Source organism: Artemia franciscana, chromosome 5 (genome assembly GCF_032884065.1).
Source record: "Artemia franciscana chromosome 5, ASM3288406v1, whole genome shotgun sequence".
Classification (NCBI taxonomy): domain Eukaryota; kingdom Metazoa; phylum Arthropoda; class Branchiopoda; order Anostraca; family Artemiidae; genus Artemia; species Artemia franciscana.
This window is the reverse complement of record NC_088867.1, coordinates 19,434,982-19,460,349: the sequence shown is the minus strand read 5'-3', so window position 1 is coordinate 19,460,349 and position 25,368 is coordinate 19,434,982. Positions and strand designations below refer to the sequence as shown.

At 35.5% G+C, this 25,368-nt stretch overlaps 1 protein-coding gene across 5 annotated transcripts in view; it reads left to right on the top strand.

The window, feature by feature from the left end:
* LOC136027064 (tRNA-specific adenosine deaminase 1-like) overlaps positions 1 to 25,368 on the top strand; it is a 51,020-nt gene that overhangs the window by 12,040 nt on the left and 13,612 nt on the right. For 2 of the 5 annotated variants that reach the window (XM_065703994.1, XM_065703992.1), the window contains one exon: positions 16,553 to 18,178. The exons of 1 other annotated variant lie outside the window; for it this stretch is intronic. In XM_065703994.1, the coding sequence (XP_065560066.1) occupies positions 16,559 to 17,839 (1,281 nt within the window). In that variant the 5' untranslated portion in view covers positions 16,553 to 16,558 and the 3' untranslated portion in view covers positions 17,840 to 18,178. Of the gene's footprint in view, positions 1 to 13,276; positions 13,745 to 15,848; positions 15,969 to 16,552; positions 18,179 to 25,368 lie in introns of those variants that run through there. 2 more of the 5 variants (XM_065703993.1, XR_010617485.1) reach the window with 2 other exon arrangements.

Genomic DNA, 25,368 nt, shown 5'->3' with positions numbered 1-25,368 from the left:
TTCCGTTTGAATTTGGTAAATCGACACGGGTCTGTTTAGAGGGCATTTCCTGTCATGCCCCAAAGGATTTTGTAAAGTTTTGAAATACTTGGCTTTCCTGATTGGTAGTTCCAGGACAGTTTTTGGCTTGGTTACATACATAAATAAAATTGGGTGGTTTAATCTGACAATGAAATACAACAAACTTTCGGTTAGATCGTATAATTTCCACTTCTCACCCATTTCTAGCTATATTTTATATTTTATTTCATATTTTAATTACCCTACATCGCTCACTACTCTACATACTACCTATCCTTTTTGAAGCTATAGCACTTTCCTTTCTACCAAAACAATAAAATCGCTACTTTACTATTTTACTTCCTCACAACCAATTAGCATTTTATTTACAGGTGCCAAGACATCAATTTGGTTTCAAATATGATGTTTTCTAAAGAACATAGAGCTGGATCAAGACTCAAGACTCATCTTCAAATGCGAATCATGTCATGAGGAAGCCACACTTCACACAGAAAAACCCCTTGCTCCTAGAAGGCTTAAAAAAAAAAGACTCAACGAAAACCGTAGTCAAAAAACGGAAAAGGACTGATTTTGATAGTGTGAATACTATCAGAAAGAAACACAAAACAGAAACAGGAACAGTAAGTGTCAACAAAGAGGTAGTGGTTGGTGCAATAAATGGTGGAATGACTCACGCCCAGGTTCAAGAACTTTTCTCTACCATTGGAATAAATACCCCGTCTCAAAAAGTCTTTACGAAATTTGAGAAAGAAATTTGCGTAGAATTGGAAAAAGTTCTCTATGACTATCTTATCGAAAATGGGAAAACCGAGCGAAGGATGGCACTGGAAGCAGGTGAGAAAATTCACCCAAATGGAGCTGTAGAGACATGTGTTATAGTTGATGGAAGCTGGTGTACACGAAGTTATGGGAATAGATATCGTGCACTCTCAGGCTGTGGAGTGGTGATAGGTTTCTATTCGAAGAAACTCTTAAATCTAGGAATTAGGAACAAATATTGCTGTACTTGCGTGAAATACAGGCATCAAGTTAATAGATCTGTTCCTGAACATACATGTTTTATGAACTGGCAGGGGCCCAGTACAGGTATGGAGTCAGATATATTAGTTGACGCATTCCGAATAGCATCATCCATGCACAATCTAAGATATACACGATTTGTTGCCGACGGCGATTCAAGTACCCATTCTGAAATTATAGCAAGGGTACCATATGGCAGAAATGTAGAAAAAATTGAGTGTGCTAATCATGCGTGCAAATGCTTGAAAAACAGACTATATAAGAAGCAGCATGAAAATGCCGAATGCAGAAGATTTCTTAGTGCCGCAATAATAAAGAAAATGTGTGATTTTGCCAGAAATGCAATTGTATGTGCCACCACAGAGAAGAAAAGCGTGAAGGATCTCATCAGTGCGCTGAAGGCAATTCCTCTACATTTTTTCCGTGGCGATCATAGATTTTGTCCTACACGCTGCTCGTTCTCCGGGAAAGTTCTACAGGTCAATCCTGAAGACACCCCTAGCAACATCTTTCTCAGCCATGTGTATTCAGCCTTTGATACGCTGACCAGAAGGGCTCGTCTACTGATAGGAAACCACACGAGCAACCTGGCAGAATATTTTATGAGCATAGTTGCAAGGCTTATAGGTGGCAAAAACATCATGGTTAGCCAAAGTGCGCGATATACCACCCGTGTTAAAGCAGCAGGAATCCGATTTACGAAAGGTCACTCAGCTCGCCTTGAAATATTTCGAAGAACTGTAGGATCTACACCAAGTAGGCAGTTGAAAAAACTTGCACAACAGCGGGCCATGACTACTGCTCGACGTAAAAAACTGTCTGCTAAAAAGCGCCTTTTCACTAATGCTTCCACAAAACTCCCTTCAAAAGAAATCAGGGAGCCAACCGGAGCAGACAAAAACTACGGCTCGAACGCAACTGCTCCGGATCTTGATTGCAGTGCGCTCGAAATTGCAAAAACAGATTTTTTGACTCGTCTCCAATGTACTGCAACAGATATCCTCAGTATCGAAAAAGCCACTAGGCTTCAGAGAAATTCTATCGATAATAGCTGGATAGAATACAGAAAAAACAGAATTACAGCTTCCGTAGCTGGTGCTGTTTGTAAAAGGCGGTTGAAGACTGTGGGCTCATTAGTTCGGCAGCTGCTGTATCCCAGAAACCGCCAAACAAAGGCAATGGAGCATGGTCAGATGTATGAGCCTGTAGCTATTGCAGCTTTTGCAAAGAAAATGGGTTGCATTGTGAACTCTGCTGGGCTTTTCATTCACAAGGAATATGGGTTTCTAGGGGCCAGTCCGGACGGGATAGCAATTTTTCCTTCGGGTGAGAAGGCTCTTTTGGAGGTGAAGTGCCCTTTGACAGCAAAAGGGCTTACATTGGAAGAGTGGATAGCGCTTAAAAAAATACATGTCTAGAAAAGAAAGTTAATAGTGAAATAAAGCTGAAAAGAACACATGACTACTATTACCAAATTCAAATGCAATTAGAATGTTCTGACATTGATTTTGTATACTTTGTAATATTTTTAGGGGAAGAGGAATTATATTATGTAAAGATTGGTCGTGACCGTGAATTCTGGTCTAACAAAATGCTGCCAAATCTAAAAAAAATTTATTTTGAGGCACTGTTACCCGAAATTGTCGACGGAAGGTTGCCAAGAAGTATGGAGATACGAGAACCGTTTATATAAATCCAACTGTGCTAGGTATGGGTAGTTATCATGTGTCATTACAGTCTTATCCGAATACAAATTCAGACATACAAATACTCAAGCAACAATCGAACTTTAGAATATTTTTTAATGAACCCGTATGGATAAGCTAAATAAAAAGAACAAGTTTTTTTTAACTGAAAGTAAGGAGCGACATTAAAACTTAAACGAACAGAAATCACTTCGTATATGAAAGGGGCTGCTCCCTCCTCAACGCCCCGCTCTTTACGCTAAAGTTTTTTACTGTTTTAAAAAGTAGAATTGAGAGAAAAAGAGTAAAACTTTAGCGTAAAGAGCGGGCGTTGAGGAGGGAGCAGCCCCTTTCACATACGAAGTAATTTATATTCGTTTTAAGTTTTAATGTTGCTCCTTGCTTTCAGTTAAAAACATGTCTTTTTTTCATTTAATATCTGAACGTTTTTGAACTAATGCATGTTTTGATTTTGGCTCTCCACAGATGAATAATTAAAACGAAATTTCATATTTATATGGTTTTCTCATAATTTTGATAGAATCACTTTGAGAAAAAAGGAGCAGGGGAGGAGGCTTAGTTGCCCTCCAATGTTTTGGTTACTTAAAAAGGCAACTAGAACTTTTAATATTTTACGAACGTTTTTGCTAGTAAAAGATCTACGTAACTTACGAGTTAGCTTACGTAACGAACTTTTGTATTCTGTTAGTGTATTAGCGTGGGAAGAGGCCTAGGTGCCCTCCAATTTTTTAGATCACTTAAAAAGGGTACTATATACTTCATTTTTTTATATATAATTCACTTGTATATAACTTCATTTCCGTTGGAATGAGCCCGCTCGCAACATTCTATGACAACTGGTTCGATATAATCACCCCTGGAAAAAAAAAATCCATATTTTTGCTGATAGAAGCTTAACACTTCCACGGTAGGGTTCCCTGATAGGCTGATTCGGATGGGTGTAATTTTGGTTTTATTACTTTTATTGGGTGTTTCCCTCTATTTTCTAAAATAAGGCAATTTTTCTTAGACTCGTAATTTTAGATAAGTATCTCATATATTTAAAGTCAGCATTAAAATGCAATTTTGTTCATGTAGCTATTGGTATCAAAAATCCGTTTTTTAGAGTTTTGGTTACTATTGAGCCGGGTCGCTCCTTAGTACAGTTCGTTACCACGAACTTTTTGATAAAATGAAATAAATTTGTCACTTCGCTGCGAGCAATTATTTAAATTATATTTTTCTAAATAGGTCTGCATGAAGTAAAAACCCGAAAATATGTACTATTTATTTGTAATTTCCACAATTTTATACCGCGTCTCCTGGCAAATAATGATGACCAGACCACAGGCACACACGCAGGCGAGGGATTCACCCACCTTAAATTTGTATAATGCTTAATTTTCTCAGCGAAATGTTTAATTTTCCTGTGTTTTCCTGGTATTTCTTTCGTAAGAGTTGAACCCCCCTCCTCCAAAAAAAAAATCTCGAATAATAATTTCTCTAATTTTCTCCTCGAATAATAGTTCTTTTCCAAATAAATATTCCTATTTACTTGTCGAATTACGAAGAATGAATATACATCTATCTCTATATATAAAAATAAGTTGTCTGTCTGTGGATGGATCAGGTGACGTCACCTGAAAAAACTGGATCAGGTGACGTCAAAACTGAAAAAACTAAAAAAGGCAAAAACTACAAAAAAAAACTAAAAACTAATAAAAAAAATAAAAAAGCTAAAAAACTAAAAAAACTAAAAAAAGGCAAAAACTACAAAAAAAACTAAAAACTAATAAAAAAGCTAAAAAACTAAAAAAACTAAAAAAAGGCAAAAACTACAAAAAAAACTAAAAACTAATAAAAAAAATAAAAAAGCTAAAAAACTAAAAAAACTAAAAAAAGGTAAAAAACTAAAAAAACTAAAAACTAAAAAAAAAGGAAAAAACTGAAAAATAAGCTAAAATAAAGGTAAAAACTAATAAAAACTAAAAAAAAAAATGAAAAAACTAAAAAAAGGCAAAAACTACAAAAAAAACTAAAAACTAATAAAAAAAGTAAAAAAGCTAAAAAACTAAAAAAACTAAAAAAAAGGTAAAAAACTAAAAAAAATAAAAAATAAAAAAAAACTAAAAAAAAGGAAAAAACTGAAAAATAAGCTAAAATAAAGGTAAAAACCAATAAAAAACTAAAAAGAAAAAAAGGAAAAAACTAAAAAAAATTTTCATCTAAAAAACTAAAAAAAACTAAAAAAGGTAAAAACTAAAAGAACTAAAAAAGAAAAAAATAAATGACAACACTCAAAGAGAAAGCGACCAGGACAAAAGGAATGTTCGATTAGCAATCAACAAAGCACCGGGACACAGGGAGTATAAATGACAACCAGGACATAAGTAAAAAATAAAAACTATCTATATATATAAAAATAAGTTGTCTGTGGATCTGTGGATCGTGGATCAGGTGACGTCACCTGAAAAAACTGGATCAGGTGACGTCAAAACTGAAAAAACTAAAAAAAGGCAAAAACTACAAAAAAAACTAAAAACTAATAAAAAAAATATAAAAGCTAAAAAACTAAAAAAACTAAAAAAAGGCAAAAACTACAAAAAAAACTAAAAACTAATAAAAAAGCTAAAAAACTAAAAAAACTAAAAAAAAGGCAAAAACTACAAAAAAAACTAAAAACTAATAAAAAAAATAAAAAAGCTAAAAAACTAAAAAAACTAAAAAAAGGTAAAAAACTAAAAAAACTAAAAAAAACTAAAAAAACTAAAAAAAACTAAAAAAAAGGAAAAAACTGAAAAATAAGCTAAAATAAAGGTAAAAACCAATAAAAAACTAAAAAAAAAACTGAAAAAACTAAAAAAAGGCAAAAACTACAAAAAAACTAAAAACTAATAAAAAAAAGTAAAAAAGCTAAAAAACTAAAAAAACTAAAAAAACTAAAAAAACTAAAAAAAGGTAAAAAACTAAAAAAAATAAAAAATAAAAAAAACTAAAAAAAAGGAAAAAACTGAAAAATAAGCTAACATAAAGGTAAAAACCAATAAAAAACTAAAAAGGAAAAAACTAAAAAAAAATTTCATCTAAAAAACTAAAAAAAACTAAAAAAGGTAAAAACTAAAAGAACTAAAAAAGAAAAAAATAAATGACGACACTCAAAGAGAAAGCGACCAGGACAAAAGGAATGTTCGATTAGCAATCAACAAAGCACCGGGACACAGGGAGTATAAATGACGACCAGGACATAAGTAAAAAAAAAATTAACAAAACTAAAAAGAAGGTAAAAACTACAAAAAAACTAAAAAGAAAAAAAAACTAAAAACTAATAAAAAAACTAAAAAATCTAAAAATCTAAATAAACTAAAAAAGAAAAAAAAAGGAAAAAAATAAAGGAGAAAAACAAAACTAAAAAACGAATGTATATACAGACCGGTACACCGGGATACAAATGACGACCGGGACACAGGGAATATAAATGACGACCGGGACACAGGGACACAACTACAACGGGGACACCGGGGGAAACAGGGGGATATAAATGACGACCGGGACAAAAAAACTAAAAAGAAAAAAAAACTAAAAACTAATAAAAAAACTAAAAAATCTAAAAATCTAAATAAGCTAAAAAAGAAAAAAAAAGGAAAAAAATAAAGGAGAAAAACAAAACTAAAAAACGAATGTATATACAGACCGGGACACCGGGATACAAATGACGACCGGGACACAGGGAATATAAATGACGACCGGGACACAGGGACACAACTACAACGGGGACACCGGGGGAAACAGGGGGATGTAAATGACGACCGGGACACCGGGACAGGGAATGGTCGATTAGCAATCACCATCAACAAAGCTCAAGGGCAATCATTAGAATCATGAGGTATAGATCTGAATACAGATTGTTTTCCCATGGACCATTATATGTTGCATGTTCAAGAGTCGGTAAACCTGACAATTTATTTATATGCAAAGACAATGGGACAGCAAAGAATGTTGTATATTCGCAAGTTTTACGTAGTTAAAACCATATATATATATATATATATATATATATATATATATATATATATATATATATATATATATATATATATATATATATATATATATATATATATATATATATATATATATATCTATATTCACAGGTGGGACATAGGGACACAACTACAATGGTGCGTAACTATTATGGCGCGTAACGACTTACGCGCGCGGGGGGGCTTGGGGGGGGGGCGCGAAGCGCCCCCACCAACTAGGTGTTGGGGTGGCGCGAAGCGCCACCCCAACAGCTAGTTAATCATAATTTTCAGTGAGAAACCCCTTGAGTTTAATGACGGCAGTGAAATCTGATAACCTTGAGTGTTTGTGTGATAAACCGCGATTGAAAAAGAATTGAAAAGACAGTATAAATTCTATAGGAGCGTCCAGCCTTAACCAAATGACATATAGCAATCACAAATTCTGTCAGTCTGTTGGTCCTGGTTTTGCTACTTTAGGCACTTCCAGGTAAGCTAGGACAATGAAATTTGGCAAGCATATCAGGGACCGGACCAGATTAAAGTAGAAATAGTCGTTTTCCCGATTTGACCATCTGGGGGGGGGGAGTGGGGGCCGGTTAATTCAGAAAAAAGGAAGCTCTTTTAACTTATGAGCAGGTGATGGGATCTTAATGAAATTTGATGTTTGGAATGATAGTGTGTCTCAGAGCTCTTATTTTAAATCCCGACCGGATCTGATGACATTGGGGGGAGCTGGAGGGGAGAAACCTAAAATCTTGGAAAAAACTTAGAGTGGAGGGATCGGGATGAAACTTGATGGGAAAAATAAGCACAAGTCCTAGATACATGACTGACATAACCGGAACGGATCCGCTTTCTTTGGGTTAGTTGGGGGAGGGATTAATTCTGAAAAATTAGAAAAAATGAGGTATTTTTAACTTACGAACGGGTGATCGGATCTCAATGAAATTTGATATTTAGAAGGATATCGTGTCTCAAAGCTCTTATTTTAAATCCCGACCGGATCTGGTAACATTGGGGTAAGTTTGGGGCGGGGGAACCTAAAATCATGGAAAACGCTTAGATTGGAGGAATCGAAATGAAATTTGGTGGGATAAATAAGCAGAAGTCTTACATACGTGATTTACATAATTGGAACGGATCCGCTCTATTGGGCGGGGGGGGGATTCTGAATAATAAAAAAAATATGTATTTTTAATTTACGAAGGAGTGATCGGATCCTCATGAAACTTCATATTTAAAAGGACCTCGTAACTCAGATCTCTTATTTTAAATCTCAACCGGATCAAGCGTAATTGGGGGGACCGGAAATCTTAGAAAATACTTAAAGCGGTGAGATCTGGATGAGACTGGATGGGAAGAATAGAAACCCGTCTAAGATTCGTGACTGACATAACTGGACCGGATCTGCTCTCTTTGGTAGAATTGGGGGGGGGGGGGGTAATTTTGAAAATTGAGGTATTTGTAACTTACGAAAGGGTGACCAGATCTTAATGAAATTTGATATTTAGAAGGATCTTGTGCTTTAAAGTTCTAATTCTAATTTCCGACCAGATCCTTTGACATTGGGGGAGTTGGAGGGGGAAACCGGAATTCTTGGAAAATGTGAAAATTGGGGTATTTTTATCTTACGAATAGATGATCGGATCGTAATGAAATTTGATTTTTAGAAGGAATTCATGTCTCAGAGCTCTTATTTCAAATCCCGACCACATCTTTTGACATCGGGGGGAGTTGGAGGGGGCAATCTTGGAAAAACACTTGGAGTGGAGGAATAAGGATGAAGCTTGGTGGATAGAATAAACAAATGTCCTTGACACGTGATTGACAGAATTGTACTGGATTCGCTCTCTTTGGAGGAGTCGGGGCGAGTTTGGTGCTTCTGGACGTGCTAGGACGATGAAAATTAGTAGACGTGTCAGGGAGGTGCACAATTTGACTTGCTAAAGTCGTTTTCCCAGATTCAACCATCTGGGGGGCTAAAGGGAGAGGAAAAAATAGAAAAAATGAGGCATTTATAACTTACGAGTGGGTGATCGGATCTTAATGAATTTTGATATTTAGAAGGACATCGTGACTCAGAGCTCTTATTTTAAATCCTGACCGGCATTAAGCCTCTTATTTTCCTTTTTAAATCAATCTTTTGATTCATAGAATTTTGTTAGAGCTCATACCATATGATCTCTTTCCTCTTAGCTCTTCTCGCCTTGTCACAAGTGCCATATGAGCTCTTAGCTCTTTTTTTCAATGGTCATCGTATGGACCAAGTGGTCCTAGAATGTCGCAAGAGGGTAACGGAAAGGAAAAGTTCTAGTGCCCTTTTCAAGTGACCAAAAAAATTGGAGGGCACCTAGGCCCCCTCACACGCTAATTTTTTTCCCAAAGTCAACGGATCAAAATTTTGAGATAGCCATTTTGTTCCGCATAGTCGAAAACCATAATAACTATGTCTTTGGGGATGACTTACTCCTCTACAGTCCGTGGGGGAGGGGCTGCAACTTACAAACTTTGACCAGTGTCAAACAGTTCGTGGTAACGAACTGTAGTAAGGAGCGACCCGGCTCAATAGTAACCAAAACTCTAAAAAATGGAATTTTGATACCAATACCTACATCAAAAGAATCGCATTTTAATGCTGATTTTAAATATATAAGTTTCATCAAGTTTAGCCTTACCCATCAAAAGTTACGAGCCTGAGAAAATTTGCGTTATTTTAGAAAATAGGGGGAAACGCCCCCTAGAAGTCATAGAATCTTAACGAAAATCACGCCATCAGATTCAGCGCATCAGAGAACCCTACTGTAGAAGTTTCAAGCTCCTATCTACAAAAATGTGAAATTTTGTATTTTTGCCAGAAGGCAGATCACGGATGCGTGTTTATTTTTTTTTGTTTTTTTTTATTTTTTTTCCCGGGGTGATCGTATCGACCCAGTTGTCCTAGAATGTTGCAAGAGGGCTCATTCTAACGAAAATGAAAAGTTCTAGTGCCCTTTTTAAGTGACCAAAAAAATTGGAGGGCACCTAGGCCCCCTCCCACGCTAATTATTTTACCAAAGTCAACGGATCAAAATTTTGAGATAGCCATTTTGTTCCGCATAGTCGAAAAACCTTATAACTATGTCTTTGGGGATGACTTACTCCTCTACAGTCCGTGGGGGAGGGGCTGCAACTTACAAACTTTGACCAGTGTCAAACAGTTCGTGGTAACGAACTGTAGTAAGGAGCGACCCGGCTCAATAGTAACCAAAACTCTAAAAAATGGAATTTTGATACCAATACCTACATCAAAAGAATCGAATTTTAATGCTGATTTTAAATATATAAGTTTCATCAAGTTTAGTCTTACCCATCAAAAGTTACGAGCCTGAGAAAATTTGCGTTATTTTTAGAAAATAGGGGGAAACGCCCCCTAGAAGTCATAGAATCTTAACGAAAATCACGCCATCAGATTCAGCGTATCAGAGAACCCTACTGTAGAAGTTTCAAGCTCCTATCTACAAAAATGTGGAATTTTGTATTTTTTGCCAGAAGGCAGATCACGGATGCGTGTTTATTTTTATTATTTTTTTTTTTTTCCGGGGTGATCATATCGACCCAGTTGTCCTAGAATTTTGCAAGAGGGCTCATTCTAACGGAAATAAAAAGTTCTAGTGCCCTTTTTAAGTGACCAAAAAAATGGGAGGGCACCTAGGCCCCCCCCACGCTAATTATTTTACCAAAGTCAACGGATCAAAATTCTGAGATAGCCATTTTATTCAGCGTAGTCGAAAAACCTTATAACTATGTCTTTGGGGACGACCTACTCCCCCACAGTCCCCATGGGAGGGGCAACAAGTTACAAACTTTGACCAATGCTTACATATAGTAATGGTTATTGGGAAGTGTACAGGCGTTTTCAGGAGTTTTTTTTTGTTGGGGGAGGGGTTGAGAAGAGGGGGATATGCTGGGGGAACTTTCCATCGATAATTTGTCATGGGGGAAGAAAATCTCCATGAAGGGAGCGCAGGATTTACTAGCATTATTTAAAAACACAATGAAAAAATAAATATGAAAAAGTTCTTTCAGCTGGAAGTAAGGAACAGCATTAAAACTTAAAACAAACAGAAATTATTACCCATTTGAGGGGCTCACCTCCTCCTAATACCTCGCTCATTACGTTAAAGTATTTTTAGTAATTTCAACTATTTATTCTACGGCTTTTGTGATTCTGGGGTCATTCTTAATGAATTGGGACAAAATTTAAGCTTTAGTGTAAAGAGCGAGGATCTGACAAGGGGGCGAACCCCCTCATATATGTAATAAAAATATGAGAATACAAAAGTTCTTTACGTAAGCTAATTTATAATTTACGTAAATCTTTTACTAATAAAAATATTCGTAAAAAATTAAAAGTTCTAGTTGCCTTTTTAATTGACCAAAAAATCGGAGGGCAACTAGGCTTCCTCCCCCGCTCTTTTTTTCTCAAAATCATTCGATCAAAATTATGAGAAAGCCATTTAGCCAAAAAAAAAAAAATGCAAATTTCGTTTTAATTATTCCTCTGCGGAGAGCCAAAATCAAAACATGCATTGATTCAAAAACTTTCAGAAATTAAATAAAAAAAACAAGTTTTTTTAACTGAAAGTAAAGAGCGACATTAAAACTTAAAACGAACAGAAATTACTTCGTATATGAAAGAGGATGCTTCCTCATCAACGCCCCGCTCTTTACGCTAAAGTTTTTTACTGTTCTAAAAAGAAGAATTGAGAGACAGAGTCAAACTTTAGCGTAAAGAGCGGGGCGTTGATGAGGAAGCAGCCTCTTTCATATACGAAGTAATTTCTGTTCGTTTTAAGTTTTAATGTCGCTCCTTACTTTCAGTTAAAAAAACCTTGTTTTTTTATTTAATTTACATACAGTAATGGTTATTGGGAAGTGTACAGACGTTTTCAGGGGGATTTTTTGGGGTGGGGTTGAGGGGAGGGGACTATGTGGGAGGATCTTTCCTTGGAGGAATATGTCATGGGGGAAGAGAAATTCAATGAAAAGGGTGCGGGATTTTCTAGCATTATTGTAAAAAACAATCAAAAATAAACATGAAAAATTTTTTCAATTGAAAGTAAGGAGTAGCATTAAAACTTAAAATGAACAGAGATTATTACGCATATGATGGGCTCTAAAAAACTTTAGCATAAAGAGCGAGGTATGTAGGAAGAGATAAATACCTCACTCTTTATGCTAAAGTATTTTTAGTAATTTCAACTATTTATTCTAGTTATAGTTATTATTCGCGTTGATGAGGAAGCAGCCTCTTTCATATACGAAGTAATTTCTGTTCGTTTTAAGTTTTAATGTCGCTCCTTACTTTCAGTTAAAAAAACTTGTTTTTTTATTTAATTTACATACAGTAATGGTTATTGGGAAGTGTACAGACGTTTTCAGGGGGATTTTTTCGGGGTGGGGTTGAGGGGAGGGGGCTATGTGGGAGGACCTTTCCTTGGAGGAATATGTCATGGGGGAAGAGAAATTGAATGAAAAGGGCGCGGGATTTTCTAGCATTATTATAAAAAAAACAATGGAAAATAAAGATGAAAAAGTTTTTTCAATTGAAAGTAAGGAGTAGCATTAAAACTTAAAATGAACAGAGATTATTACGCATATGAGGGGTTCTAAAAAATTTAGCATAAAGAGCAAGGTATGTAGGAGGAGATAAATACCTCGCTCTTTATGCTAAAGTATTTTTAGTAATTTCAACTATTCATTCTACGGCCTTTCTGATTCAGGGGTCATTCTTAAAGAATTGGGATAAAGCTTAAGATTTAGTGAAAAGGGCGAGGTATTAACGAGGGGACAAACCCCCTCATATACATAATAAAAATATAAGAATTTAAAAGTTTGTCACGTAAGTTAATTCTTAAGTTACGTATATTTTTTACTAATAAAAACGTTCGTTAAAAATTAAAAGTTCTAGTTGCCTTTTTAAGCAACCGAAAAATTGGAGGGCAACTAGACCTCCTTCTCCATCCCCTATTTCTCAATATCGTCTGATCAAAAGTAAGAGAAAGCCATTTAGCCAAAAAAAAAGAATTAATACGCAAATTTCATTTTATTAATTTATGTGCGGAGAGCCAAAATCGAAAACATTCAGAAATTAAATAAAAAAAACTAGTTTTTTTAACTGAAAGTAAGGAGCGACATTCAAACTCAAAACGAACAGAAATTACTCCGTGTATGAAATGGGTTGTCCCCTCCGCAATCCCTCGCTCTTTGCGCTAAAGTCTGACTCTTTGCCACAATTTTACTTTTTAAAACAATTAAAAACTTTAGCGTAAAGAGCGAGCCGTTGAGGAGGGGACAACCCATTTCATATACGGTGTAATTTATGTCTGTTTTCAGTTTTAATGTCGCTCCTTACTTTCAAACAATTCGTGGTAACGAACTGTAGTAAGAAGCGACCCGGCTCAATAGTAAATGAAACTCTAAAAAACGGAATTTCGATCCTAAAAGATACATCAAAAGAATCGGATTTTCATGCTGATTTTAAATATATAAGTCTCATCTAATTTTGTCTTTGTCATCAAAAGTTACGAGCCTGAGATAATTTGCCTTATTTTGGAAAATAGGGGGAAACACCCCCTAAAAGTCATAGAATCTTAAAGAAAATCACACCATCGCATTCAGCGTATCAGAGGATCCTACAGCAAAATTTCAAGCTCCAATCTACAAAAATGTGGAATTTCGTATTTTTTGCCAGAAGACAGATCATGGGTGCGTGTTTATTTGTTTGTTGTTTTTTTTTCTTTTTCCCAGGGGTCATCGTATCGACCAAGTGGTCCTAGAGTGTTGCAAAAGGGCTCATTCTAACGGAAATGAAAAGTTCCAGTGCCCTTTTTAAGTGACCAAAAAAATGGAAGACACCTAGGCCCCCTCCTACGTTCATTTGTTTCCCAAAGTCAACGGATCAAAATTTTGAAATAGCCATTTTTTTCGGCATAGTCGAAAACCACAGTAACTATGGTAAGTCACAGTAAGTCACAGGATGACTTACTCCCCCACAGTCCCTGGGGGAGGGGCTGCAAGTTACAAACTTTGACCAATGTTTACATACAGTAATGGTTATTGGGAAGTATACCGACGTTTTCAGGGGGATTTTTTGGTTTGGGTGTGGGGTTGAGGGGAGGGCGCTATGTGGGAGGATCTTTCCTTGGAGGGATATTTCATGAAGGAATAGAAATTCAATGAAAAGGGTGCAGGATTTTTTAGCATTAATATTAAAAAAAAACAAAAAAAATAACAATGAAAATATAAACATGAAAAAGTTTTTTAAATTGAAAGTAAGGAGTAGCATTAAAACTTAAAACGAACAGAGATTATTACGCATATGAGGGGTTCTAAAAATACTTTAGCACAAAGAGCGAGGTATTCAGGAGGAGATAAATACTTCGCTCTTTATGCTAAAGTATTTTTGGTAATTTCAACTATTTATTCTACGACCTTTCTGATCCAGGGGTCATTCTTAAAGAATTGGGATCTTTTAAGTAACCGAAGTAACCTTTTAAGTAACCTTTTTAAGTAACCGAAAAATTGGAGGGCAACTAGGCCTCCTTCCCAACCCCTTATTTCTTAAAATTGTCTGATCAAAACTAAGAGAAAGCCATTTGGCCAAAAAAAAGGATTAATACGCAAATTTCATTTTAATAATTTATGTACGGAGAGTTAAAATCAAACATGCATTAATTCAAAAACGTTCAGAAATTAAATAAAAAAAACTAGTTTTTTTTTAACTTAAAGTAAGGAGCGACATTAAAACTTAAAACGAACAGAAATTACTCCGTATATGAAATGGATTGTCCCCTCTGCAATCCTTCGCTCTTTACGCTAAAGTTTGACTCTTTGCCACAATTATACTTTTTAAAACAATTAAAAACTTTAGCGTAAAGAGCGTGGGATTGCGGAGAAGACAATCTATTCCATATACGGAGTAATTTCTGTTCGTTTTAAGTTTTAATGTCGCTCCTTACTTTCAATTAAAAAAAAACTAGTTTTTTAGTTAATTATTTTAAAAAACTAGTTTTTTTTTATTTAATTCAATAAAGTGTAATCTATTCTCTTGTATTTTGATAGTATTTCTCTAACATAAGAGATCTGTAGTTCTGGGATTCTAAAATTTTATTTAATGTTGTCGCTATTATTATTGTCGTGTAAATGTACTGTTGCTGTTTTATTTCTTCTGAATTTATTCACTTTTAGTGTCTAGACAAATTTCATTGATTAAACAAGGCTTTAAGTTCAAGCACTTTATCTAGTTTTAAATGAACCAATGGCGAAACTCTAGCCATTTGAGGAAAAGGTTTAAGGGGCAAAATACCACACTTATTTAGGGTAATTTGTTTATATTTAGATTTAGTTTCACTGTTCATTGTAATTTCTGCATAACTTTATTATTATTCCATCGTCCCGTATGTCTGTCTTTTGGGTATAATCTTTATTTAATGTAGACAAGCCCTTATTTTTTGCATTAGATTTCCATCAAATTTGATATTTCAGAGTTTTGATTTGAGGTTGAGGGAACTCATTACTAACTCAGTGGTTTCAGTCCTCAGAATCAAGGGGGATGGGTGATTTGTTTTTTCAAAACCAAAGGAGAGGCAATTTTGTTGTTTTTCAATAAGAATTTAAAAAAAATGTATTTCATGAACAAACAGAAAAAAAATGTTTGAAAATCTTGCTGAAAAATTAAAGTAGAGATGCCTTCTCCATATTGACAACATACAAAGTGTATCCAGAATATGGAAATTTTAGCCACACTATTGCCTATGACCTATGGACAAAGGTCCAAAATTAAGCAAATGACCTACAAAATTTGGGGTATCCTCAAGCCCTTCTAATCCTCCTAGACTCTTAATTACTGATTGGTCACACCTCTTTTGGCTTGGGATTGTACATGGATTATCTTTTGAACAGTCTTAAAGAATCAGATGAATGTCTGTAATTGAAACAAGGTAAATGAACATTTCCTGCATTGTTTTTTATGTAGTACCCGAACAAAAGAGTCAAAGGATTATTTGGTCTGTAATTGGACCATAACTCTTGGAAAAGTACAAATTCTATGTTATTGCAGATGTGGAATGAGTTATCAAGTTAACCAGTGTTATCAAGATAACCCTGCTTTTGAGAAAAAGACGTTTTGCTACCTATCCCTGTGAAAAAGACTAGCCAGCTAAAAGGTTGATTCAAGACTGTATGTACCATGACTGGCTTTGGAGGATTTGTATCTCTTTTTTGAGGATAATTCCTCCTTTTTCGAAAATTACGCCAATTTTCCTTGTGCTAATATTCTTTCATGGGTAAATTCAAATTGATGGCTTTCATTTGAAATCACCGCTAAAAGGATATTTTTTTGACGTATATGTATAGTTATGGAATTCCTTTTATAGAAATTTGGCTAGTGTTAGCATAGGTTGCTTTTTGCTTATGGTTTGTTATGCAGGTAATATCTAGGCGTACACCAATTATAGGGGTAGGGTTCATTATATCTATTTTCACATTTTGGGTTTTGGGACGTCTCAAAATTGTCATTTTGACAGTTGACAAAGGTCCAAGTTTACTGCTTTTTTTTCTTGATTTTGGTCCTTTGATATAGTTCCTAGGACCCCCTCTTTGTTCATAAGCGCAATAGTTGAGAGCAAGATTGGCACATTACTAACATATGGTTGATTACGTGTTGCTTTTTTGAAGGGGGTACTCCTATCTGTTTTACCAATGCACTTTCATATTCATAAACCCTCACCATTAACATCTTTATTCTTATGTAATAAATTCTAGAGAACTATGGAAAAGGGGACTCAGAAAGACAAAATTGCGAAAGCTGCTTTAGACAAATATGATGAATTGAAGAAAACAGGCAAACCAATTCCCAGTCAAGAGTGGACAGTATACACAGCTATTGTTATGCTAAATACTAAAGAAGAGATCGTTGTTGCCCTAGGCACTGGATCAAAGTGTATTGGTAAGACTTCACTCAGTTCTAATGGTGACACTATCAATGATAGTCATGCAGAGGTGATTGCACGAAGATGTTTTTTAAAATTCCTGTATTCAGAAATGCGCAAATCAGTTTATGAAGAAAGTATTTGCTTAAACTACAAAAAAGATATGGCAAAATTTATTTTAAAGGATGATATTACCTTTCATATGTTTACAACTTGTTTACCATGTGGTGATGCAACTATTTTCCAGGTTAGTCCAAAATATGAGAGCAATAAATTTAAGAAGGAAATAAAGGTGACACCACCTCTAGAAAAACGATTGAAGACTGAAACTGATACATATTCTGTAGACGTAAATGATGATAATAATGAAGAGAGAGAAACATTGGTGAATTTTACAGATTTAAATAGGACTGGTGCTAAATGCTTACCTCTTGGTTTTCAGGACCCAAAGCTTTTGGGTACCCAGTATCATGTTATTGGAGTGTTAAGAACAAAACCAGGCAGAGGAGATCCAACTTTATCAATGTCATGTAGTGATAAAATTGCAAAATGGAATCTACTTGGTGTTCAAGGTTCTTTGTTATCGTGGTTTCTAGAAAAACCAATTTATTTTTCGTCTATAATATTTGGAAAGTGTCGATTCAATCTTGACAGTGTAGAAAGAGCCATTTACGGCCGATTCAAAAATGATTTATTAGATTTCGTGTTTCCGATTGGTTACCGACATAACTGCCCTGTGATCGATGTTGTAGACATAAACAGAAAGGAATTAATGAAAGATGATTCTATTAAACCTTGTTCAGGAAGCATTTTGTGGTATTATGGTTGTAAAAACCAGGAGGTCGCTGTTGAAGGAAAGAAGCAGGGTGTTACCAAAAAGCTACGTAACATTGGGAAAGCAAATCTCTCTGTTTGTAAAAGGGAACTCTACCATGACTATGTTAATCTAAAAACTGCTGTTTCAACAGAAAAGTTCGAAACGGTGAAACTTACATATAGTGAAGCCAAGAATTTATCAGTCGAGTATTGCAAATTGTGGAAAGATGTTCGGGATCGAGTGTTCAAGATTTGGAGTCAAAAACCCAAACACTTTGAGGGTTTCAGCATTTGTGAACAATGAATGTTGCTGGCAGAAAGAGTGAAGAAGGTGGAAATAAGCGGTTGTTTGATGGTCTATCCAGTAAAACAATTTGTTTGTTGGTTTGGAAAAAAGAATAAAAGTCCAGTGAGATCTTACAGAAGAATTTTATTTGTTTCTTGTAGATTGCGTAAAGTCAAATTCAAATGCGAGGAATAAGCACAACTGTTTTGTGCAGAGAAAATAAGTGTCACAAGTAGTTTAATAAGGATAGTTTTGAGTCATATTTGCTAAATATATATTTATAAGTACAAACTGACTATTTTCTATTTTCTGAAGTATTTTTTCTAAAGTAAACTATTAAACTATTTTCTGAAGTAATTTTCCCCGTTTTTAGGGTTTCTTTTGTATTCCAAGGCATTACGAAGCGTCCTCAAGTTTAAATAAAAAAATCCTGCTGTCTGGCCTTCTACCCTTTCAAACTATCACGTTCCACCTGAAACCCTGCTACTACTATTACTACTACTACTACTACTAACAAGTCACAGTAGCATCAATAAACACAGGTGCGCACGCTCCTCCTCTATCCCATTTTGTTCCAAACCGCCCTCTTTACACCCTCTCAAGAAATTTTGATTTCCCTTAAATCTTTCTTTACGACATCCTCCCACCCCATTCGTAGAACACCTGATTTTCGTTTAACCCTCTGCAACAGAAAAAAAGGTAGTCCTATTGTACGACCTTTTTAAGTTATTTCTATTTAGGTTCCAAGCAAACACTTTGTTATGGAGTTGAACGAAAGCTCAATTGACTGAGTTTTTGTGTCCAGTCTTATTCATATTAAATAACAGAAAGTTTTTTTTTTCAACCGAAAGTAAGGAGCAACGTTAAAACTTCAACGTGCAGAAATTTTCCATATATTGGGGACTGCCCGCCCCTCAATCTTTCGTTTTTATGCTAAATACTAAAACTCTTAGAAATACTTTTCATTCCAATTCAACGTCCCTTCTATTTGAGTATTCTTTTTTAAAGACCTGTGACAAAAGTCAAACTTCAGTATAAAGACCGAGGGCTCGAGGTGGGGACAGTCCCCCTTATTTACAGAATAAATACTTTCAGTTATACTTACTTTCAGTGGAAAAAACTTGTTAAGCCCATTTTATTTTTGATCATTTTTTAGTTTTTGACCTGAGTCCAGGTTGACCTTCGTTGAAAAAATAATTGTAGGACTGTTTAAACAATTTTTAATTTTAGTTTTAAAAGTCGTATTTTACTGTAAGTCTTTTCTATTTATTTATATATGTTTTGCTGAGGACGTCCCCTGGGTATAGAACTGAAATATTCACTTGAGTTTTGAGCAAATCTCCATGTCTTAAAAGAATTCGCTATTGTTTTACCTGTTGTTTGTGTTTATGACGGAAAGGCAGTGTGATCTTCGTCGATAATCGGAAAAAAGTGAAACCCCTCAAAATTGCTTCAGATAAAAATAAAAACCGCATCATTGGAATTACCAGGGTTGAAAACCCTGTACAGGAGAATTACATCTCCTGCCTTGAACACAGGCAAAAATTATTTTTTGCTTGGGTAGCGCTGATGTGTCTCATTGTTGCTAATTAGGAGGGAGGCAGGCAGAATATTCACCCCTTCCCAAGATTTCGAATGATGCCCTTTTTCTGGTATTTTCGGCGAAAAATATCCGTATTTGCATTTTATTTAAAAAATCAAAAATAAACAAGAGTTGACTCCCCCAGGATTTTGAAAAATATATTTTGCATCCCCTCTCCCCGACACCAACATTTTCGTAAATTGGCGCCACTGATGTGTCTCCTTTTGTTTCCTGAGGTTGATCGTGTCGAACCACTGGTCATAGAATGTTGGGATATCACAATAGTGTCGCAATATCTAGTGCCTTTTTTTAAGAAACAAATGAGACCGTACCACTCTAAAGTGGCATTTTCTGCCATTTGTTCCCAAAACACCAATTCTTGACAAAAGGGGAATCAAAATGCAAGGAAAATGGATCTTAATACCGTTAGCCTTTTCTGAAAAACCTAGGGTGAAATGCACCCCTCCCTTTCCCAATAATAAATCCTGTATGTTAACAAATTACATAGTTTACAACCCTTGCCCCGGAGATTGTAGGGTTTAGTACTCCCTGGAGACATGGTTATTATCCCTTTTGACTATTTTGAACAATGTTTCTTTTTCAAAATTTCGGCTGCTCTTCGATTGCTTTTGAACATCCCCTTGAATTTGCCTGACAGTATCAGTGTAATACTCTTAGCTGTCCCAGAGATATTGAGGTATGCCCATTAGACAACAAGTATGCATATAGTTTGATATTGTAACCCCTCAACGTTTCCTTAAAGTAGTCAAAGTTGCAGTCATAGCCAAGAATAATCGCAGTCACACGTAGTTGCAGTCGCAAATAGGGGAAGTCCAAGTTTCATGTAGTCAAAGTTGCAAGTGGGCGCCATCCCAAGTAATCTTAGTTGCATTGGCAAATAGTCACAGTAGTAATCGCTAGTAGTCGCAGTTGCAATCACAGTAACAGTTGTAGTAACCCTGAACGTTTCAAGTTAATACCCTTAGCCGTTCCTAAGATAACGGAGATACGCCCTTTTGATAACCTAAAGATATGCCCCATTTGATTCCAATGATATTACAAGTTCTCCTTTTTGATAGATTGAGCGTGCCTAGTGTATTTTAATTTAGTTCAGTATACACCCAGTATTCCTAGAAATTCCACCTCAACGTCCCTAGACTTTTCGGACAAACTCAACATCAAATATCCGCCCTCCCTTTCCAAATGATAAATCCTACATATAAAAATGGGATAATTGCATTCCTTGCTTTGGGGGCTGTGGAGGCATAGAATCCTTGGATTCGTAACTGTTAGACCTTTGAATATTTTTAACGAGATGGCTTTTCAAAATTTCTATCTGTGTTGTAGGGTGCATATAAAAAAGGCGAGGGGGTGTGACTGCCCTCCAATCACTTCAACATACCCTGAAAGTTTCAACTTAATACCCGTAGCTGTTCTTAAGATGCTGCAGATACGTCTTTTTGATCAACTGGATGCACGTACCCAGAATCAAATATTCTCCCTTTACTTAATTAAATAAAAAAAACAAGTTTTTTCAACTGAAAGTAAGGAGTGACATCAAAACTTAAAACGCACAGAAATTACTTCGTATATGAAAGAGGCTGCTTCCTCATCAACGCCCCGCTCTTTACGCTAAAGTTTGACTCTTTCTCTCAATTCTTCTTTCTAAAACAGTAAAAAACTTTAGCGTAAAGAGCGGGGCGTTGATGAGGAAGCATCCTCTTTCATATACGAAGTAATTTCTGTTCGTTTTAAGTTTTAATGTCGCTCTTTACTTTCAGTTAAAAAAACTTGTTTTTTTTATTTAATTTCTGAAAGTTTTTGAATCAATGCATGTTTTGATTTTGGCTCTCCGCAGAGGAATAATCAAAACGAAATTTGCATGTTTTTTTTTTTTTTTTTGGCTCAATGGCTTTCTCCTAATTTTGATCGAATGATTTTGAGAAAAAAAGAGCGGGGGACGAAGCCTAGTTGCCCCCCCATTTTTTGGTTAATTAAAAAGGCAACTAGAACATTTAATTTTTTACGAATCTTTTTATTGGTAAAAGATTCGTAAAGAACTTTTGTATTCTCATGTTTTTATTACATATACGAGGGGATTCGCCCCATCGTCAGTACCTCGCTCTTTACACTAAAGCTTAAACTTTATCCCAATTCATTAAGAATGACCCCCTGAATCACAAAAGCCGTAGAATAGGTAGTTGAAATTACCGAAAATACTTTAGCGTAAAGAGCGAGGTATTAGAAGGAGGTGAGCCCCTCATATGGGTAATAATTTCTGTTTGTTTTAAGTTTTATTGCTGTTCCTTACTTCCAGCTGAAAAAGCTTTTTCACTTTTGTTTTTTAATTGTTTTTTTTTTAATAATGCTAGTAAATCCTGCTCTCCCTTCATGGAAATTTTCTTCTCCCATTACAAATTCTCGAAGGAAAGGTCCCCCGGCATATCCCCCTCTTCTCAACCCCTCCCCCAAACCAAAAAAATCCTCCTGAAAACGCCTGTATACTTCCCAATAACCATTACTATGTGTAAGCACAGGTCAAAGTTTGTAACTTGTTGCCCCTCCCACGGGGACTGTGGGGGAGTAAGTCGTCCCCAAATACATAGTTATAAGGTTTTTCGACTACGCTTAATAAAATGGCTATCTCAGAATTTTGATCCGTTGACTTTGGGAAAATAATTAGCGTAGGAGGGGGCCTAGGTGCCCTCCAATTTTTTTGGTCACTTAAAAAGGGCACTAGAACTTTTCATTTCCGTTAGAATGAGCCCTCTTGCAACATTCTAGGACAACTGGGTCGATACGATCACCCCTGGGAAAAAAAAAACAAATAAACACGCATCCGTGATCTGCCTTCTGGCAAAAAATGCAAAATTCCATATTTTTGTAGATAGGAGCTCGAAACTTCTACAGTGGGGTTCTCTGATACGCTTAATCTGATGGTGTGATTTTCGTTAAGATTCTATGACTATTAGGGGGCGTTTCCCCCTATTTTCTAAAATAACGCAAATTTTCTCAGGCTCGTAACTTTTGATGGGTAAGACTAAACTTGATGAAACTTATATATTTAAAACCAGCATTAAAATGCGATTCTTTTGATGTAGTTATTGGTATCAAAATTCCATTTTTTAGAGTTTTGGTTACTATTGAGCCGGGTCGCTCCTTACTACACTTCGTTACCACGAACTGTTTGATGGTAAATCCTGCATGTACATAATAGGCAAATTTCCTGGAGACATAATTATTACACCTTTTGACAATTTTAAAGAAAACGACTGTTTTTTAAATTTCGATCGGTGTTAAGTAGAGGACCATTCTCAAAGGGAAGGGGGACTGGTTGCCCTTCGATCACACTTTAATATCCCCCTCAACATACTCGGAAATTTTCAAATTAATACCTCCAACCGTCTCTTAGACATTCCTGATACTATCTTTTGACAACCAACACGTGCATAGTTGACATTTGATTTTATTCGACATCGCTTACGACATTTCCTGAAAGTTTCATCTTAATACCCTAAGCATTTTTGGAGACCCAGGGTCAAACATGCCCCCTCTTTCCAATTAAAAATCTTATACGTAAACAAAAGGGTAACTTGCAGAATTTACAGCCCCTGCCCAGGATTTTGGAAGGGGTATATCAACCCTGGAGTTATGTTTACTGTACCTTTAGCTGGTTAGAACAAATTAGCTATCTCAAAATGATCTCAAAGTTTTTTATCATATAACTTAGATGGGAAAGGAATTGCAAAGGGGACTGGTGACCCTAAAATCCCTTTTGAATCTTAGAAAAGTCACTAGAACTTTCAATTTAAAATAAATGAACACCCTCTTTAAGTTTATGTGACCTTTCCTTCCATTTGAAGTGACTTTGGAAAAAAATTAACACTTTGAAGCCTTGTGGCTCTTTACTATAAGTAACACTATGGCGGTGGTTCATATGTGTAATTGTGTAGATCTTGATGAGACAGCTCATGCTAAAAAAAATGGCTAATATCCTGTCAATGGTTTGTTTAAGGATGTTAGTAGCTCCCTCATATAAGAGGTAATTTCTTCCAGTTTTAAGCTCGTCCTTTACTATAACTTTCTTTATACTATTATGATTGAAATATTCGAATAAGTACAAAGAGCTTTAATTTTGCACATTGAATTCAACCTGAGTACGAGATTTAATCTTATCAATCTCGTTATTTTTACGTGGAAAAAATTGCGTAAATTCTGTAGGTATTTTTTGCAAAATCAGAGGATTATAAATTAGTCTTTAAAATGGAATAAATGAAGTCTTACAATTGTTAAATTACAATTTGAATCAAAATCGAATAGTTGTGGGGATCAAGCCTTGGTTAATTGTAGAAAAGGCCAAGACAGATAGTCAGATTAAGTGAGAGGCAAATCTGGCATTAACCTCCTTATTAGGATTGTATAAAAATGAAGTTGGTTCATTTATTAAAAGATAACTCTATCTATTATCCGTTCATATGTCATTCCTAGGGCAGAAGAACTAAGGTAGATACCTAAGCCTTGCAAAATTTTAAGGGCGGAGCCTTCCTTAGTCCGGCACTTAGTAAATAACGATGTGGCGTCTCTGTATTTTGTTCCTTTTTTTTTATTTTCGAAGAAACTTAATAGAGTCCTCATTCGGTTCAAATTTGAATGTTTTGGTGCCCTCTTTAAGAGTCAAAAGTGATTAAATTGAAGCAAGATGGGTTTTGGGCCAAGAGGGTCAAAACGCCTAACAATAGAAATTCTAAAACAACCGATCGATGTTTTATGGTCTTGAACCTTAACGAGGAGATTTACCTCCCCCTTCTTTTGAAAAACAGCTCTTTAGTATACAGATCACACTTCAAAGTATGACGTGAATTCCGCAGTGAGTTGTGTGTATGTTCATAAATCATCAGCTGATTATGACATTAATGATTCTGTGACTGCTGATATCTCGAAGAAACAGCACGATTTCCTGAAGTGATGAAGATGAAGAGTCAGATTTTGTATGTCTAGACTATTGGAAAAAAGAGTTCTCTTCTTGTTTGGGTGGAAATAACGTCTTGGCTTACAGAAAATAAAAATTTGATTAAAGTTGGCCCGATATTTCAAGAGGAGTGCATTTTCGATAAGGCTTTAAAAGTCAAGAATCATACGTAAAATATGCATAAAAGTCATAAGAGCTATTTTAAATATATCGAGGTTTTTAGGGGAGTCCCAATAGACTCCTTAAGTCACCAAAGGCTCCTCCCCTAGGCTGTAGTCTCTGGCAAGAGACCATTCATTTTCATCTTGGAGAATTCAAGAACTGTGGAAATAAAATAAGTTTAAGACAAAACACATCTTTTCCAGACGGGGTGGAGCTGGAATTTGGGGTTGCAAATTGAGCTGCTACCTAGTAAAGAGTAGACCACCGCCCATTATAACCGGAAGTTGAAAAAGCTCTTCAATTAATTTGAATTTGATACGATATCTATTAACACTAAAAGCGTTTATGATCCATGGTTAATACAAAAACATAAAAATTATAAGTAAAGACACACCCTTAATGGCCCTAAGTCCAAATTGATTTAGCAACAGATTACAAAGAATAGTCCCACAAACTTTTCAAACTTCTTAACCCACATAAAACTTCTATCACTTAACATAATATCCACCCATCCTTCCTCTGTACACCATCCTAGAGAAGCTTCCTCCCTCAGACCATTTAATTCGTTGCAAAAATCCAAAAGTGAATTAAGTCATCCTCTCCGTCTCCGCATATTGGACAAAAATGAAGATTTATCCTCGACTTCCCCCTTTCCAGATAATTCTTCTTGTCACCAAGTGGTAAAAAATTCCCTCTTGTTCATATTACCCACACTAGATCCTCCTTAGCCTTTCCTTAAAATAAGGTCCCTCTCTCCATACATCCTTAATCCTAACATACAAAAGAGAGAGAGACGGGGAAGTCGTTATGGCACAATATCATTTCTCGATTTCC